At 47.5% G+C, this 15,224-nt stretch overlaps 1 protein-coding gene across 3 annotated transcripts in view; it reads left to right on the top strand.

Moving 5' to 3' along the window:
* Positions 1-9,852: 9,852 nt before the first annotated feature.
* The window catches only part of METTL24 (methyltransferase like 24), a 62,186-nt gene continuing 56,814 nt past the window's right edge, over positions 9,853-15,224 (top strand). For 2 of the 3 annotated variants that reach the window (XM_075087442.1, XM_075087439.1), the window contains exon 1: positions 9,853-10,269. In XM_075087442.1, coding sequence (XP_074943543.1) covers positions 9,979-10,269 — 291 coding nt within the window. In that variant the 5' untranslated portion in view covers positions 9,853-9,978. The remainder of the gene's footprint in view (positions 10,270-15,224) is intronic. The other variant, XM_075087441.1, reaches the window with a different exon arrangement.

The raw sequence follows: 15,224 nt of genomic DNA, 5'->3' as shown, positions 1-15,224 counted from the left end.
TGCTGTGGTCCTGTCACTAACACCTCCTACCTTTTTATTCAAATTCTGCAAAGGCTCAGTTGACCAGCTGATATCCAAGCCTTAAATTAGCCTTTCCTTACATTTATGAACCAACAAGAGGAGGGGAGGCTTCTTTATTTTCTGTCTCACCAGAGGATCAAGCAACTAAGCCAGTTGTCGGGGTTTCTGAAGCACCTGCATGTGCACCTCCAGTCGGCATTTTGGCTGAAGTGAAGGTCTGGAAAACAACCTTTCCCTCAGGGAATGCACTAGAGTCACAGAGGGAGCCTCGTGCTTGCTTTCCTCCTCTACAAACTAGTGCAGGGTTGGGTGTCAAGGAGGTGAAGCCTCCGCATGCCTTGCAGCCTGGTGAGCTGAGTGGTGTCCTGGTACGTGGGACAGCTGGTCTCGAAGCATTCAAGGAACTGGACTTGGGATTCCCACATCCCGTATCGCTGAGACAGTGGCTACAAGAGCAAACCCACTTTTACGTGTGCTTTGAACAAAAAAGCTCCTTTCCATTTTTGAAAGAAAGGGGCTAAGGCACCTGAAGTCCAGGCAAAGACTCCAAGAAACAACCTGCTTCTCCACAGAGGTAAACTGCAAGTTAAAGACCTTGAGAAGCGCTGGCTACTCTGCTTCTGAAAACCCCTCAGTAAGCCTGGGTGGGCAAGGTCCGTGCCTTTTTTCCCATGCAGTGAGGGTATCTGCACAGTGTCAGCACCCCAGGAATAATCACAGGGTGAATTGCCACAGAGATCTGCAGCAGGATAACTGCCTGAAACAGAAGGATAAATAGCTTTTTCTGGCATTTAATGGACCTCTTAAGTGAACAGCGATAAACTCTATGAGAACAGATGTTTTCCCTCTTTTTGTCCTTTTACATCTCATCCATAATTATGCACTAAAATGTTCTTGTCTGGGTTGCTGAGAGCAATCTTGCTGCTGCTTGTCTTCACAGTGTTTGTCTTCAGCACAAAGATTGAGCAAAATACCCTTAATTCCTAAAGGCTCCCGTTGCTGTACATCAGTGATCATCTTTCCTTCACATTAAGCCTGAGGGAGGAGAGAGAAGTGGGAAAATTTGCCTCTTCCGGCTGCTGCTCTGCAGGTCCGAGGGCTGGAGCCTCTCCCTGCCTGTGCCGGTGCCCTGGGCTGCAGCCAGGAGGTTCCTCCACTCGCCTGGCTTCAGGCATTGACCCAGCTATGACTCAGAGCAGTTGCTTCTCCTTTGTTGTGTGTGGGAGGTAAGTGGCCTCTGAGACAGTCCTCCCTGCTCTATGCCATCCCTGCTACACTGCCCAGACTGCGGAGAGACGGCAGGGCAAGCTTTTCTTTGTAGCCACTGGCTTTGCCAGCTTTGCCACCAGGACAGTAGCAGGCATCACGCAGGCTCTGAAAAGATCCTTTATGCTTTGGGAAGCATGTACTTTACCTCCTGACAGAGTACAGAGAAATGACCTCGTTCCTGAAGAAATTCAATGCATTCTGGCAAAGGGATCTCCCCCTAACCAGGAGCCTGTAAGCGAGACAGGAACTGGAGCACAGCCACATGCATTAGCCTGGCCGAGCGTTCATCACCTGGAGTGATGCCTGGAGAGATGCCTGCATCTTCACCCACCCACTTCATCCTTCCCAGTGCATCTTTGAAGCATCTGGCTTGCCTCTGCTTTCCACGTCCACAGCTGAGGATGGAGGCAGGCATGCTGTGGGAAGACACATGCCAAAATGATGATCCCTGTGGTAACGCCTAACCTATATACAAACTCTCAGCTAAGGAGGTTATTCCACTTCGCATCGATATGAATATCTCTGTGTCACTGATGCTGCTCAACATGGCACTGAGGGCAAATTGCCTTGAAAGGAGCCCACGGAAAGAGCACTGAGTTTTATCCTCACCGTCTGGTCCCGGCCAGGCTGCTCAGCTGCAGGGGAGCTGTGGAATGTTTTTTGCTGTGGGCAAAGCCATTTCTTTCCTCCTCTTTAGGATTTTGTTTAAGACATTTAAAATGCAACCAGCTGGAGGAGAGGATTGGCTGACCGCATCGTACTGGTTCAGGAAAGCAACCTTTTTGTTACAGGTAAAGACAGTGATCCTGAATTCCGTGTCCTGCAAAAATGGGATGTTTTACAGACATGTGGGTGAGACCTTTACTAAAAGTGGATGCATATTATTAAATTGGCTTGCATACTGGTCCAGGACATTTTTGCACACCTCCTATCCTATGAAAGCTACTTTTCACCCATCAGGTCCGTCAAGGATGCTGCCAGACACTCCCAGCTTCTATTTTATCCTATTGCCTTTAATGAGGCACAAGCTGTACAGACACATGCCAGTATATCAAACAACATTGCAAGACAGACTGTAGAAAAAGTGCACAGCGCATTAATTCTGGGTCTTATTTTGGTTGTGAAACTGCTATCTGGAACATGTTGCTGCTGTTCTTCTCCCTAGCAGCTCTGGCATTCTGGCTTGCATCTCTTCTCCCCTTGGAGAGACCTTTTCCCCTGAGCACTTGCAGATGAAAGTCTCTCTTAGTGATCCAATTGTGACATCTGCTTGATGACTCCAGTGCTGTTGCCATCCCCTGTATAAATACTTTGGCATTTGTACTGTACTATGTAAACCCATTAAAAACATGTAATAAAAAGGCTTATGTAACTTCTTAAAGCCATCATTACTACTCCAGCTGTGGTGTTTCATAGCATTCTGAGCATTATAGATTAATCCCTTTGCCAAATTACATTTTTTAATGAAAGATATTAATCTTCAAGCTTAGAAGCATAAAAATGCCAGTAAAATTGATTGCGTCCAAAAAAAAGGGAGAAAGCTGAGTCCAGAGTAACAGCACGGTAATCTTTAAAACATACAGAAAATAGGATTTTGTAATAAAAACTCAGGGTAATTTTTAAGCAAAGCTGGACATCTGTCTGGGACTACAATATAGGTACAGGGGAAATACAGACAACAAGCTCTTATTGCAAAAATTTTTGTGCAATAGTACCTGAGCTGCATATAAGCTATCACTGCTTAATTCCCATAAACTGGAACATCTCTTTTAAAAAAATGGTGATCCATGTTTTCAGTTTTTATACCAGCATCTGTTCAATAAAATAGCCAGCCCTTACTTTAAACAAGGAGGCAGAACTTTACTTGTTCAGAACGATTAGACAACTTTGTAAAAGGCAGACCATAAAACCACTGTTGCTGGAGGCAATAATTGCATTTGTAGATACCACAAAGATTAGGGTTAAATAAATAAAGGCAAGGCCCAAAGATAGCAGAGAGCTGCAGAGCGTCTTCTGCTAAAGGGCCGTCTCATCCCTCTTCTCATTCCTGCAGTGAATGTGTGCGCACAGGTACAGGTATGTACGGGTGCAAATGCACAAGAGCATGACTCAGAGGTAAATCTTGATCTATAATCCCCTCTTCAGGACATTAATTATTGACTATCTCCTTCATCAAATACAGAGCACATGGCTAGGCTGTGGTGCTGGAATCTCTCCGTAGCTGGAGGGAAAAGAGAGCTTCTGCCCATGCCTCACATTGAGCTGCCAAACAGCAAGATTGATCTTGTGTTAAGCTGCCTAAATCGCCCACGAGCTTGAGGAGTGCTAATGGGAGACTGCCTGAACACTTTTTTTAGCTGTTATCTTCAAACCTACCAATGGCGAGTGGAGAAGTAGTTTTAATGATCCACACAGCTGAGCTTTTAGCCTTGACAGCTGTTCAGACACATATTTCTCAGCAGCGGCAAGTGAGTAATAGACCAATGCAACCAATTTACTTCTCCGTAGCTAACATCTAAGAGATAACAGAAAGAGCTTCTTTCTCTGAGTTTTCAGTGGGATTTAAGGCATGGGAAGGAGTAAGGGCTGTGCCTCCCTCGCGGAGCTGCTGGCTGCATGCAGGCTCCAGGGAGGCCTGTCACTTATGTGTAGAGAATTACTTCCAGGATTTCCAGCTGCAGTTTTAGGGAACTGAGGTGAGACCGGGCTTGCACTGAAGCCGTCACTGAGAAGTCACCCTGGGAGCTATAAACATTTCAACCCACGTTCCTCAGGGCTATGGCAGAACCTTGGCCCGTAAATGTGCAAGGCAATAAAACAGACCTGGACCAAAGCTCTGACTCCCATAGACTCAGGATCAGCAGCACACACACCTTTTGTGGGGAATGACACACCATGCTTCTCTTTATGGAGCCACTTCTCAAATGACCTTGTGGAAGTTTCTACACAAAACCTCTTTGTTTTGATGCGCACGGACCAACATCACTCCGGCTATTAAAGCATTAGCCAGGAGCATAGGAGGGAGGAGAGGGGAAAAAAGTCTTCCTTCTCAAGTGGCTTATACCAAATCCAGTGGGGTTGTTAAGCAGAGGTGAAAACAGCATTTTTATTCATTTACTCATTTTATAGGAGGAATCTTTGGCTTCCATTAATAGCCCTTGGAGAATCCAGGGAATTCCCAGTGGCGTTTTTCCTGCCTGCAGTTTAATTTTGCACGGAGATCTGGGCAGACATTTTGACTAACCGGAAGATAAACAGAAGCCTTGACAGTGGGTGGAGGCAGAAGTTGGGTGGTGGTAGGCAAGATGTTTGAACTGAAAATGGCCATAAGAGAGATCAGCATTAAAGAGCTGTTTCAAAAGAGAGATTTTGCTACCAACAACATCCCAGGCAAGATGTAATTTACAGGCAGCAGACAGCACCAAAGCAATGAACTTCAATGGATGTTAACTTTTTTCTTCCAGAGGTTTAGCACTGTGCTCTCACCATAGACAAATCTGTAAATGCAGGAGGAATTTACATTTTTAAAGACCTTTCCTGGAAAAATGAAGGGAAATGTAGAAATCTGTGGCACCTACATAAAAAGTAGATACAGTAGGACCAATGCCTGATTTTGGTTATTGGGGCATAAAGTTCACAGCTGTCAGTAGAATTTGGATGCTCAGAGTTGCTGTTTCGGTTACTCTTGTGTTACATGGCAGTACTTTGTGCTCTGTTGGATCCAACAAGATATATTTTCCTCTAACACTGTCTAACTAACTGGTTTGAGGAGAACAGGGAGGGGAGGTTATTTGCTACCTGATTCAAAGAGCGAGCATGTTTAGCAGAAGCTGTGAAACTTTGCAGAAGCTGTTTTTTCCAGCAATCTCCTCAAAAAGGTCCATCCTCGAGTTAAACTGGAGCTGCATGCATTACACTGCAATTTTGATTTGCTTTTCTTATTAACAGGCATTGCTCACATACCAGCGTCTTTGCAGCAAATTCCTGGGGGAAGAAATTAGTTTATAATTCACTTGTTTAAATGGAGAAGATGCTGGAGACATGAGAATGTGTCATAGTTTAACCCAGCCAGCAACTAAGCACCACACAGGTGCTTGCTCACCCTCCCTTACCCCGGTGGGATGGGGGAGAGAATTGGAAGGGTGAAAGTAAGGAAACTCAGTTGAGATAAGAACAGTTTAATAATTGAAATAAAATACAATAACAACAACAACAACAAGGGTAGTAAAAAGGAAAACAACAAAAAAGAGAGAGAAACAAATCCCAGCAAAAACAAATGATGCAACCACCCCCCAACCAACACCCAGCCTGTCCCTGAGCAGCAATCACTGCCCCACAGCCAACTCCCCCCAGTTAATATACCGATCATGCCATCATATGGTATGGGTGACCCAGTTTGGGTCAGCTGTCCTGGCTGTGCCCCCTCCCAGCTTCTCGCTGGAAAGGCATGAGAAGCTGAAAAGTCCTTGACTTAGTGTAAGCACTACTTGGCAACAACTAAAACATCAGTGTGTTCTCAACATTATTCTCATCCTAAATCCAAAACAGCACTATGCTAGCTACTAGGAAGAAAATTAACTCTATCCCAGCTGAAAGCAGGACAAAATGTTTAAGGTACTATCTTAATTCCAATTGGTTTTCATGCTAATCCAGATAAGATTTCTCATTGTTCCTGAGATTTTCTGAGATCCTTCTCTACCGCTGTTCCCTTTTTCTTTAGATTTAGAAACCCTCTGTTGTGTTTTAAACAAGCAGACTTACATTCAAAAGAGATGGGGAAGAAGCATGAGAAATTCAATCATTTGTTAAAATATAAAAGCAAAATGAAAACATTGAGTTAAATTCATGAACTCTTCTTTATTAAGATCACTCTTAGCATGCTCGCAAATTGGGGCTGATTGGCTTTCTACGAAAGGGAATGTCTCGTACAAGGTCAGCACTTACGGCTCAGCAATGACACGAAGAATGGCTGGATACAAGTATTTGAGCTTTCTGCTGAAGCTATATAATGAGAGAAGAATAACAAATGAACCTGCGATGCTAAAACCAAGAAAGAGGTTGTGGTTTTTATTCTGCTCAGTTAGACTTTTTTTTTATTTGAATATGCACTGTCCGAGCTTTTAGAAAAGCTTTGATTTCTCAAGTATTAAACTTCAAGAGAGAGTTTTAAAATGTATTTGGGCACTTTATACTTTTTGAGTCTTGCCCTTTATGCTCCTGCCTTCAAGATTTTCTCCATAACCATACCAACACAAACTTTTATTTTAATAGGACCTCCACAGGCCATTATTTGTTGACCAGATGCTGAGAGTTTAAAACAACTTTGGTGCTAAGAATTTTATGATATAATGATTTTGGCTAGCGGTATTGCAAGTCTTGTGTCTTGTCACATTTATCCCTGTATCTAGTGTACTTGATGTATGTCTAAACCTCTCTTCCCTGAGCAGTGGCGTTATTTCTGTCCTCCAGATGAACAACACCATTTCACATGGAGGAGCAAAGTGATGCACATGCAGCCCCGTGCCTGCTCAAGTGACACCATGCTGATGGACTCCAGGTGATGCCCACAGATGGAGCCAGGTGCCCGTCTCTTAAGCTGATGTTAGTTGTGGTTGTTGCAGTCACGGTCTCCCTCTGCCCTCATAAATGTGTTCTTCCCTTGCACTAGCACCAGCGCTTGTCTGATCTGCCCATGAGCCATCTAAGTAGGGTGGAAACAGAGGAAAAGCATGTGGTTGTCAGACAGGTCAGCTGCCAGAGCGAACTTGCTTCCCTGTGGCAAGCACCAGAGCCTGCCCAAGGAGGGACAGGGACCCCTGAGCAGGGGCAGGGACAGAAGTGCACAACTGTACTTCACCGGAGACATAAACCATGCAGAGGCTGTCCTGCCTTGGCTGTAGGCTGACCAAAAGACAGGGTGGTTCTGAAAAGGGTGTCCAGGTCTGTTAGGAAACTGCTCCAGACAGAATTTTCTTGAGTTAGTTTTCATCTGGGTCGTTGCCTTGGTTTGGCTTAGCTTAGAACAAAGGAGCTCCCCTCCTGCTACAGGAATGGCAGGCAGGACTGCCACTTACCCCCTTCCATGAGAAGCCTGCATTTAGGGTGGTTTAAAACAACAATGAAATTACTTTAACCTAATTTAGAAGAACAGTTTACCTAAAAAAAGAGGACAGCAATGTTTAAATGGCAGGGAGCATGCACCTGGCCTGCCAGTGCATCTGTGCTTGGAGCTACGCTCAAAATCCCACTTCTGCAGACAGATCACTGCTTCCTCCCTTATCTTCCTGCGTGCAGCTCCTCTCTTCTGCTGCCAGCGGGCCTGGTTGCTCAGCTGCTGGCAGGCTCTGCTTCTCACAGTGTTCCTCTGTGACCTGCTTCTCCCAGCAGCAGCCAGCTCCGGCTCTGCCCCAGGCTGTGAACAGACAGGAGAGGTCAGAGAGGAGCGGAGCAGGCTGCTGCTGGGGAGGGGACGGCAGGAAGGAGGAAGAAGCGGCTCAGTGCAGAAAGCCTCTCCCTTGCCAGCAGAAAAGCAGGGGCTCTGGAAGCACCGTACTGCATGTACATGCACTGTACTACACAACCTCTCTCCCCTACTCAGCAAAGAAACTGGGAGTAGCTGTGCATCCGTGTCCTGCACATCCCACCTGGGAACATATTTATTACTCATTGAGCTGCATGTGCTGCAAACTGGCTGCTATTGCCTTCCTCCCCATTCCCGCAGAGCTTGCCTCCAGCCACCGACACGTCTCCCCACCTGCAGTTCCTGCTTCAGAAAAATCCCACCAACGACGACCACCTACCTGCTCATCACTCAGCAATGGTTTAGTGTTATGGCTTAAGACCAAAGCTGGCCTGTGCACTTTATATTTCTGTGTAGCACGTCCCCATTGTGAGACAAAAGGCTCCATGTGCTCCCGCAGTGGTGAGTGGGATGCCTGTGCCCTGTGCTGCCTCTTGGCCCTGCTCAGCTCTCCCAGAGCCTTTCCTTCACGGGTGAAGCCAAGATGTGTCATGAAAATTCATAGCTGGCCTGTGCGGACCGAGGAGAGAGGCTAGGATGCAATGTATAGACTTAGAAGAGTTATTCATGTGCATGAGGTGTCCCAGCCAAATCAGGGCCCCCCAACTGTGATTTTACACAGGGTTCTCATACCCTTCAAACGTTCATGTCTAACACAATTTGACTAATCACTAACACCTACACTACTAATAATTAATCATAGTAAAACTTTGCAAAGCACCTCTATTTTTGCAGCATTCTTGCGGCTCGCCTATTGATCTAGACGCCCCTGGGGTCAGCCTTGCTAGAGTTGCTTCAGAGGGGCTGGGATGCTGGTGTTATCTTGGCTGTCCAGGGGTATCCTTTATCCTTCATGGACAGCTCTAAACTTTCAGGAAGCAAAGTCCTTATTTCCAGGGGTGGGCTGGGCTGTCCTTTAATATGTTTTACTTACGCATGAACAACTCCCAAGTCTCTGGTAAGATTCCTCTACCTTGTGACATTACAGTTCATAATGTCAACTAAAACATGTATATTGCCAAGCTAATTTGCTTCCACACTCTCACTTTTCCCACTCAGTGTGGGGCTGGGTGGGCACACAAGTGGCAGGCACACGTGGGACACTACACAGCCAGGACACTTGCAAGTACAAGGTCGCGCACCTGGGGAGGAACAACCCCAGGCACCAGTACAGGCTGGGGCTGAACTGCTGGAAAGTGGCTCTGTGGAGAAGGACCTGAGAGTGCTGGGGGACAGCAAGCTGACCCTGAGCCAGCAATGTGCCCTTGTGGCCAAGAAGGCCAACGGTATCCTGGGATTCATTAAAAGGAGAGTGGCCAGCAGGTCGAGAGAGGTTATCCTCCCCCTCTACTCTGCCCTAGTGAGGCCACGTCTGGAGTACTGTGTCCAGTTCTGGGCCCCACAGTTTGAGAAAGACAGGGAACTACTGGAGAGAGTCCAGAAGAAAGCTACCAAGATGATCAGGGTACTAGAGCATCTCTCTTATGAAGAAAGGCTGAGAGACCTGGATTTGTTCAACCTGGAGAAGAGAAGACTGAAGGGGGATTTCACCAATACTTATAAATATCTGAAGGGTGGGTGTCAAGAGGATGGACTGACTCTTTTCAGAGGTGCCCAATGACAGGACAAGGGGCAATGGTCGCAAGCTGGAACACAGGAAGTTCCACCTGAACATGAGGAAAAACTTCTTTCCTGTGAGGGTGGCAGGGCACTGGAGCAGGCTGCGCAGGGAGGTTGCAGAGTCTCTTTCCCTACAGACATTCAAAACCCGCCTGGACGCGTTCCAGTGCCCCCTGCTCTGGGTGTCCCTGCTCAAGCAGGGGGGTTGGACGAGATGATCTCCTGAGGTCCCTTCCAACTCCTGCCATTCTGTGACTGTGTGACACGCTCCGGCCCGGGCGCTGACCCAGTCCCCCCGGGCCGGCCGCAGGCAGACACCCTCGGCGCCCCGCAGCCCGCCGGGCCGGGGCCGGGGCCGGGGCCGGGGCCGGGGCCGGGGCCGGGGCCGGGGCCGGGGCCGGGGCACCCCGGCCCCTCCCCGGCCGGCCCCGCCCGGGGCGGGGTCTCCCAACTTTCGGCGGCGGCCGCGGGGCCCGGCCCGCCGGCAGCATGAGCCCTGCGGCGGGGCGGGGGGGCGGCAGCGGCGGGCAGGGCGAGCCCCCGCCGCCATGCCCAAGGAGCGGCCGCTCTGGCGGGGCCCGGCCTTTCGCCTCTGCCTGCTCTCGGCCGCGCTCTTCCTCTGCCTGCAGCTGGGCATGAGGCGATCCTGGTGCCCGGAGGAGAAGCCCCGGGCGCCGCCGGCGGCGGGGCGGGCGCTCCCCCCGGCCCGCGGCACGGAGCAGCAGCTCGGCGCGGTGGCGGCGGGGAGGCGGCGGGTCACCTACGTGCGGAGCGGCCGGCGGGGGAGCGCCGCGCCCGGCTGCTGCCCCCTGCAGCCCCCGGGTGGCCGCCGCAGGAAGGTAGGGCGGGCTGGGGGTGTGTGTGGGTGTGGTGGAAAGCGCCCGCCGTGCCGCGACAGGCGCGCCGGTGCGTCGCGACAGGCGCGGCGCCACGGCGTGCCCTCTCCCTCTGAGGTGGAGGTGAGGGTGACCGGGCTCCTGCGGCCCCCGCACCGCGCCGACCCGCTCGGGGCAGCTGGGGGACATCGGGCTGCAGGAGCCCTGCCCCGCAAGCGTGGCCTCCTCCCGTTGCCGAGGTGGGCCGGTGCCTTAGGTGACTGGAGGGCGTTGGTGTGATGAGGTGAGGGGGTGTGATGGTGCCTTCACAGTAAGACATCTCGTGGTCAAGAGGTCTTTTGGGCGATGCTGCTCAGCCGCAGTACAGGTGGGGTGTGCTGGTGGGGGGGCTGGACGAGCTCCAAGCTCCGGCTGGAAAGGTAACCTCGGCCCGGAGACACCGGACTTGCTCAGCAAGTTGAAACACCCCCAGCACGCCTGCGGAGGGTCCTTGGCCATTGGCATGCTTGGCGTCCCAGTGCCATTTCATTCGCTGAAGGCCAGGGAGAAATGCTTCTGAGACATTCTGCATGAGAATTAATGAGTTAGTTAATGAGTTGGTAAATGGACCTGTAATTAGGTTTAGATGTGGTAATGACTGTGAAGCCTTTCAGAGACATGAGGACCACCATTAGCATCTGGAGTTCAGCAAGAGTGGAGAGTGCCAGTGCTAACCTCTTCCCCCAGTTAGACCCATGCGCGACCAGTATCGGGATGCTGCCACCTTCAACAAGCTCCCTGCCGTCTTTGGTTTTGGCAGGTGCCGGTCTCTCGGAAACCGCTTTTAGATTCAACTGTTTATTCTGTTGAGTTTTCTTTGCAGGACAGAGTAGTTTGTCACCTATTTTGAGGCCCCGCTGTTGGGGTGCAGTGGTAATGGTCTGTACAGAGATGTGCAGATACTTAAAGAAGCTGGAATGACCGTGAAGAGGTGCAAATGGTAAAAGTAAATAACTATTTCTGATGTTTGCCTTGACAAGAATAAAACCACAGTTTTCTGTGGAATGGCTGAACCTTTTACTGTTCTTAAACTGAAGCTTTATCTGCTTTTGCTTGGACCTTCTCGATGAAGAGACCATTTGCTAACATCCAGACCACCATCTAAGCAGATGTCCTGGGATTACAGGGTCTCATTTGCAAATCTGCTTTCTTTTCTTTGCCTGTGCACACCTAGTAATTTATTTTTCACTTAAAGAGAAGATGGACAGTAAACTTCTGTATAGTTTCAATTTTAGATTCACCTCATCTTCCGTGGGGAGCTGAGATGGAAAAATAACACTGCTATTTTTGTCCCTGGTTTCCCAAAAGGTTTATAAAGAGAAATGAGATAATCTCTTAGTTCCTTCACCACTGCGGCAATAGTGAGGACAACATTGTCACATATTTCTTCAGCATAATGACTGTGCTGTGGTATTGATACTGTCTTGAGGCATCTAGATCTTGCTGTGCCAGTTTTTGTGATTTTTGGTGCCAGTGCCATATTACTTGGTATTCTCCTAAAGCCCAACATTTAAGTGATTGTAATTATGGAAGAATTTCACCATTCACAGGGCAAATAAAAATTGTAATCATGTGGATTCAGATAGTTTCTTGAAAACGTGCTAAGCATGGCCTCAAAAAACAGGAGGCAAAGTAAAGAATATCCTAATTTATTTCACAATTTTTGAGGAAATCCTAGTGGAGAAGTAGCATCAGGAGAGGCTGCTTTACGTGCTGGGGAACTGGCAGCACCTTGCGGTGTTGGTGAGCTCGAGGCTCTGGAAAGCCCACGGTATGTTTTGGTGCGTTTCCAGGTGAAGTGTGTGGAACATCACTGCTGTGGTTCGTGGTGTTGGGCACGTTGCTGCTGAGGTCTCATTTGAATCCCACTAATTAAGTCAAGCGAAAAATACTAGTAAATGTACGGGGTGGAGTTGTCAGGTTAAGTTTGAAGCCGTTAAGTGTCTGCCTTGTTCAGCTATTTGACTTGAACATGTTGCTTCAGGCTAAGAAAAATCTACCTAAAGTGAAGACAAGGCTTTGCGGATAGTGGGACTGAAATTCTGGGAATTACTAGTTTTGAAATAGAGTTGTTAAATAAAAATGTAGGGGGAAAAAGTGATGGGAAAATGCAAGTAGAAGTGGTCTGAGTACTGCCATGTTTCTTGTATAAGCGGTGATCATGCATGATGGCTACAATAAAAAAATGGGTGATTTAATTTTTTTTTTTTCAGGAAACATTGTATTTCACTTCAGGCTGCTTTAAGGCAAGATGGGGGCTCTTATAAGAAGAGGCTGCTTAAACTGGTGGTCTGTTGCTTCCACCAGCAGCTCTGGAGAGAGGCGGCAGTGTGCAACTGCTGACAGCATGGTGTGCTGGCGTGTGTGAATGCTGCCTGGGGAGAGGGACAGGCTCCTGGTGCAGATGATCTGTGCTGCTCCGGATCGGAGTGGCTTTTTGCTCTGGGTTTTATATGTTTTCATGTCTTCTGTCTGTCTGTAAACCATTGTCAGTCCATTTCTGAAGCCTGCAGAGGCTTTCAGGGCTGGGGTTTTTTTTCCCCCCTACTGCTGATTGTGGTGGTGGTGTTGGAGTATGTTGCAATATGTGAGCCATGGAGTATGCTGCGATATGTGAGCAGCAGGATGGCAGTAATGAAAAATCAGCGAGGCCAAACCTTGCTCTGTTTTTCCCTAGTGCCACTTGGTTATAACTCTGCTCATGCTTAAATCACTGAATTAATGCAGAAGACTGATGAACAGAGTGTTTCCATAGATCAAGTTGAATATCCTACTTTGTGGCCATATAAAAAATACCAAAATTGCAAAAAACATACAAGGAAATTATTTGAATCACTTTAAAGTTTCCTGCAGCAGAGTTGTGTTTTTCATTTCCCAAGCACAACTGCAGTCAGACAACCAACAGCACCAAAAGGGGAAAAAAAAAGACCCAGACAGGATGGGAGAGACGGAGACTTGCCCATAATGTCCCCGCCGTCTGCAGGAAACTGCCTGTGCTGTTGTGCGCTTTTCTTGACCGCTGGTAAATATCCGTCAGTGGAGAGAGTGACTGTGCGGCAGATGGGAGGGTTTGACCACCAAGGTTACAAGTGTCCGTTTGTGCCTTAAGCTGCATGCATAAAAAATGCTGACTGAAAGCAGCAGGGAATAAAGTAATTTAGCAATGTGACAGCTCTGGGAGCTGCCGGAGCTGCCAGAGCTGCCTGTTCTGGTGCCTTTGGGAGCTGTGTTGCTCCCGGTTGTTTTGCTCCCGGTGGAGCCTACCAAAGAGCAGATGCTGCCACTCTTGCTGGCAAATAACAAAAAAAATTAGGCATTGAGAACACATGACGGTCATCTGAAGAATGGGAAGAGTTACATGTTGTGCTGCAAATGCAAAGCAAATGGAAGTTTGCAATCCCATTTGTATTTCGGTGGGAGTGCTTACAACTGTGTTGCTGCTAATAAAATGCCCAACTATGTTTATAAACTGTGATTCTAAGCTGTCATTGTGTTAAGCGCTGGTCTGGTAACATGCAGCAGATAAAAACTCCAGCTACATGGAAACACACAAATTCTGCCACGTGTACCTGCTCTTGCAATAGCTGTTAGCGAGGTCTGTACCCACATAGCACTGCAGACACATCAGACGAGTTTGAGAATGTTATTGCGGGGTGTGATGGTAAAAAAATGATTTTGTTGTATCTGGAATTTGAAATAACAGCAAATTCTTATCACAAGGGTTGCAATAACAAGGTTATGTTGGCTCTTGTCCTCTGAAATGGGGAAGGAACCCTTTCCAAGAGTCTGGTTAAGAAAAGCTGGAGTCCTTTGCCTTCAGGGCAGATTTATTTCCGGGGGCGGGGGGGGGAGCTTTATATGGTTATGCATGAAAGAAAAAAGACTGATGTTAGTCTGGACGGGTGTTTTGAGTTCCTGCAGTTCCGCTTGCGGATGCAGCAAGCCCTGTGACTATGTCTCTCCTAAAAACCGAGGTTCAGGGTCTTGCTTTCTGCATGGGTGTAGCTGGGCTGTGCAGTGGGGGACTCCTGGAAGGCAGGCCTGGAGAAATGCTTGCGGCTGCTAGGCTGCAGTCACAGGTGTCTCTTCTGAAAGCATGCCTGCCAGGAGACAAGCAAATTACTAAATTTAGTTTGAATATTATAATATCAGCTGGAAAACACTTCACCTGTTGTGGCTGTCCAAAGGTGGGGAGTGCGGTACACTGGTGAAGTTAACCTGGCATTATTCTGCATGCTCTTTTATCCCCTACCTAGGGATATAAAAATGCTTGCCTTTAGTGGTTAAAACCTAAGAGTTAGATTTTGCTGCTGGGCCCATTTGTATTTTGTCTGGAATTATGACATATTTTGAAACATGAAGTATCATTGCCTAAAACAGAAAAATCTTGTGAGATTGTAGTTTTATAGGTGTATACATTTGTGTTTTGTTTCTTTGTAAATACAGACTAATTGTCTTTTGCTGTTGCTTGTTGAATTGGAGGTTTTGTTTTTCTTTGACTAGGAACTATTTCCAAGAGGTTACTGCTTCTCTGCAGCAATGGCTGATAACAGTCTTATCTTTGATGTAATTGAAAGCTGCAAATTATTTTGGAGTGATATGTTCAAAGTTATGTGGAATAACTGTTTGGCAGTTAATAATATGGCAGGTTCAAAATAATCTCTTGCAGTTTAGCATTACGTTATTGCTAAGATTTTACTTAAATTTGGTTTTTATTTTAAAAATGACAATGCTACGTACATTTATGTCAGTGATATGTAGGGCTTATGCAAAGAGTCCTTTTTAATTCTTCTACACCTCTGGTGGAAAAAAGTATCAGACATTTTCATTTCCTTTTTGTATGTATAGTGCTTTCAAGCTGACTTCACATCTTTAAAAATCTGGTAAACTTTGGGTGCTACTTGAATAGGAAGTTACTC

This window comes from Phalacrocorax aristotelis, chromosome 3 (genome assembly GCF_949628215.1).
Source record: "Phalacrocorax aristotelis chromosome 3, bGulAri2.1, whole genome shotgun sequence".
Lineage (NCBI taxonomy): Eukaryota > Metazoa > Chordata > Aves > Suliformes > Phalacrocoracidae > Phalacrocorax > Phalacrocorax aristotelis.
This window is presented reverse-complemented; position numbering and strand designations above follow the sequence as displayed.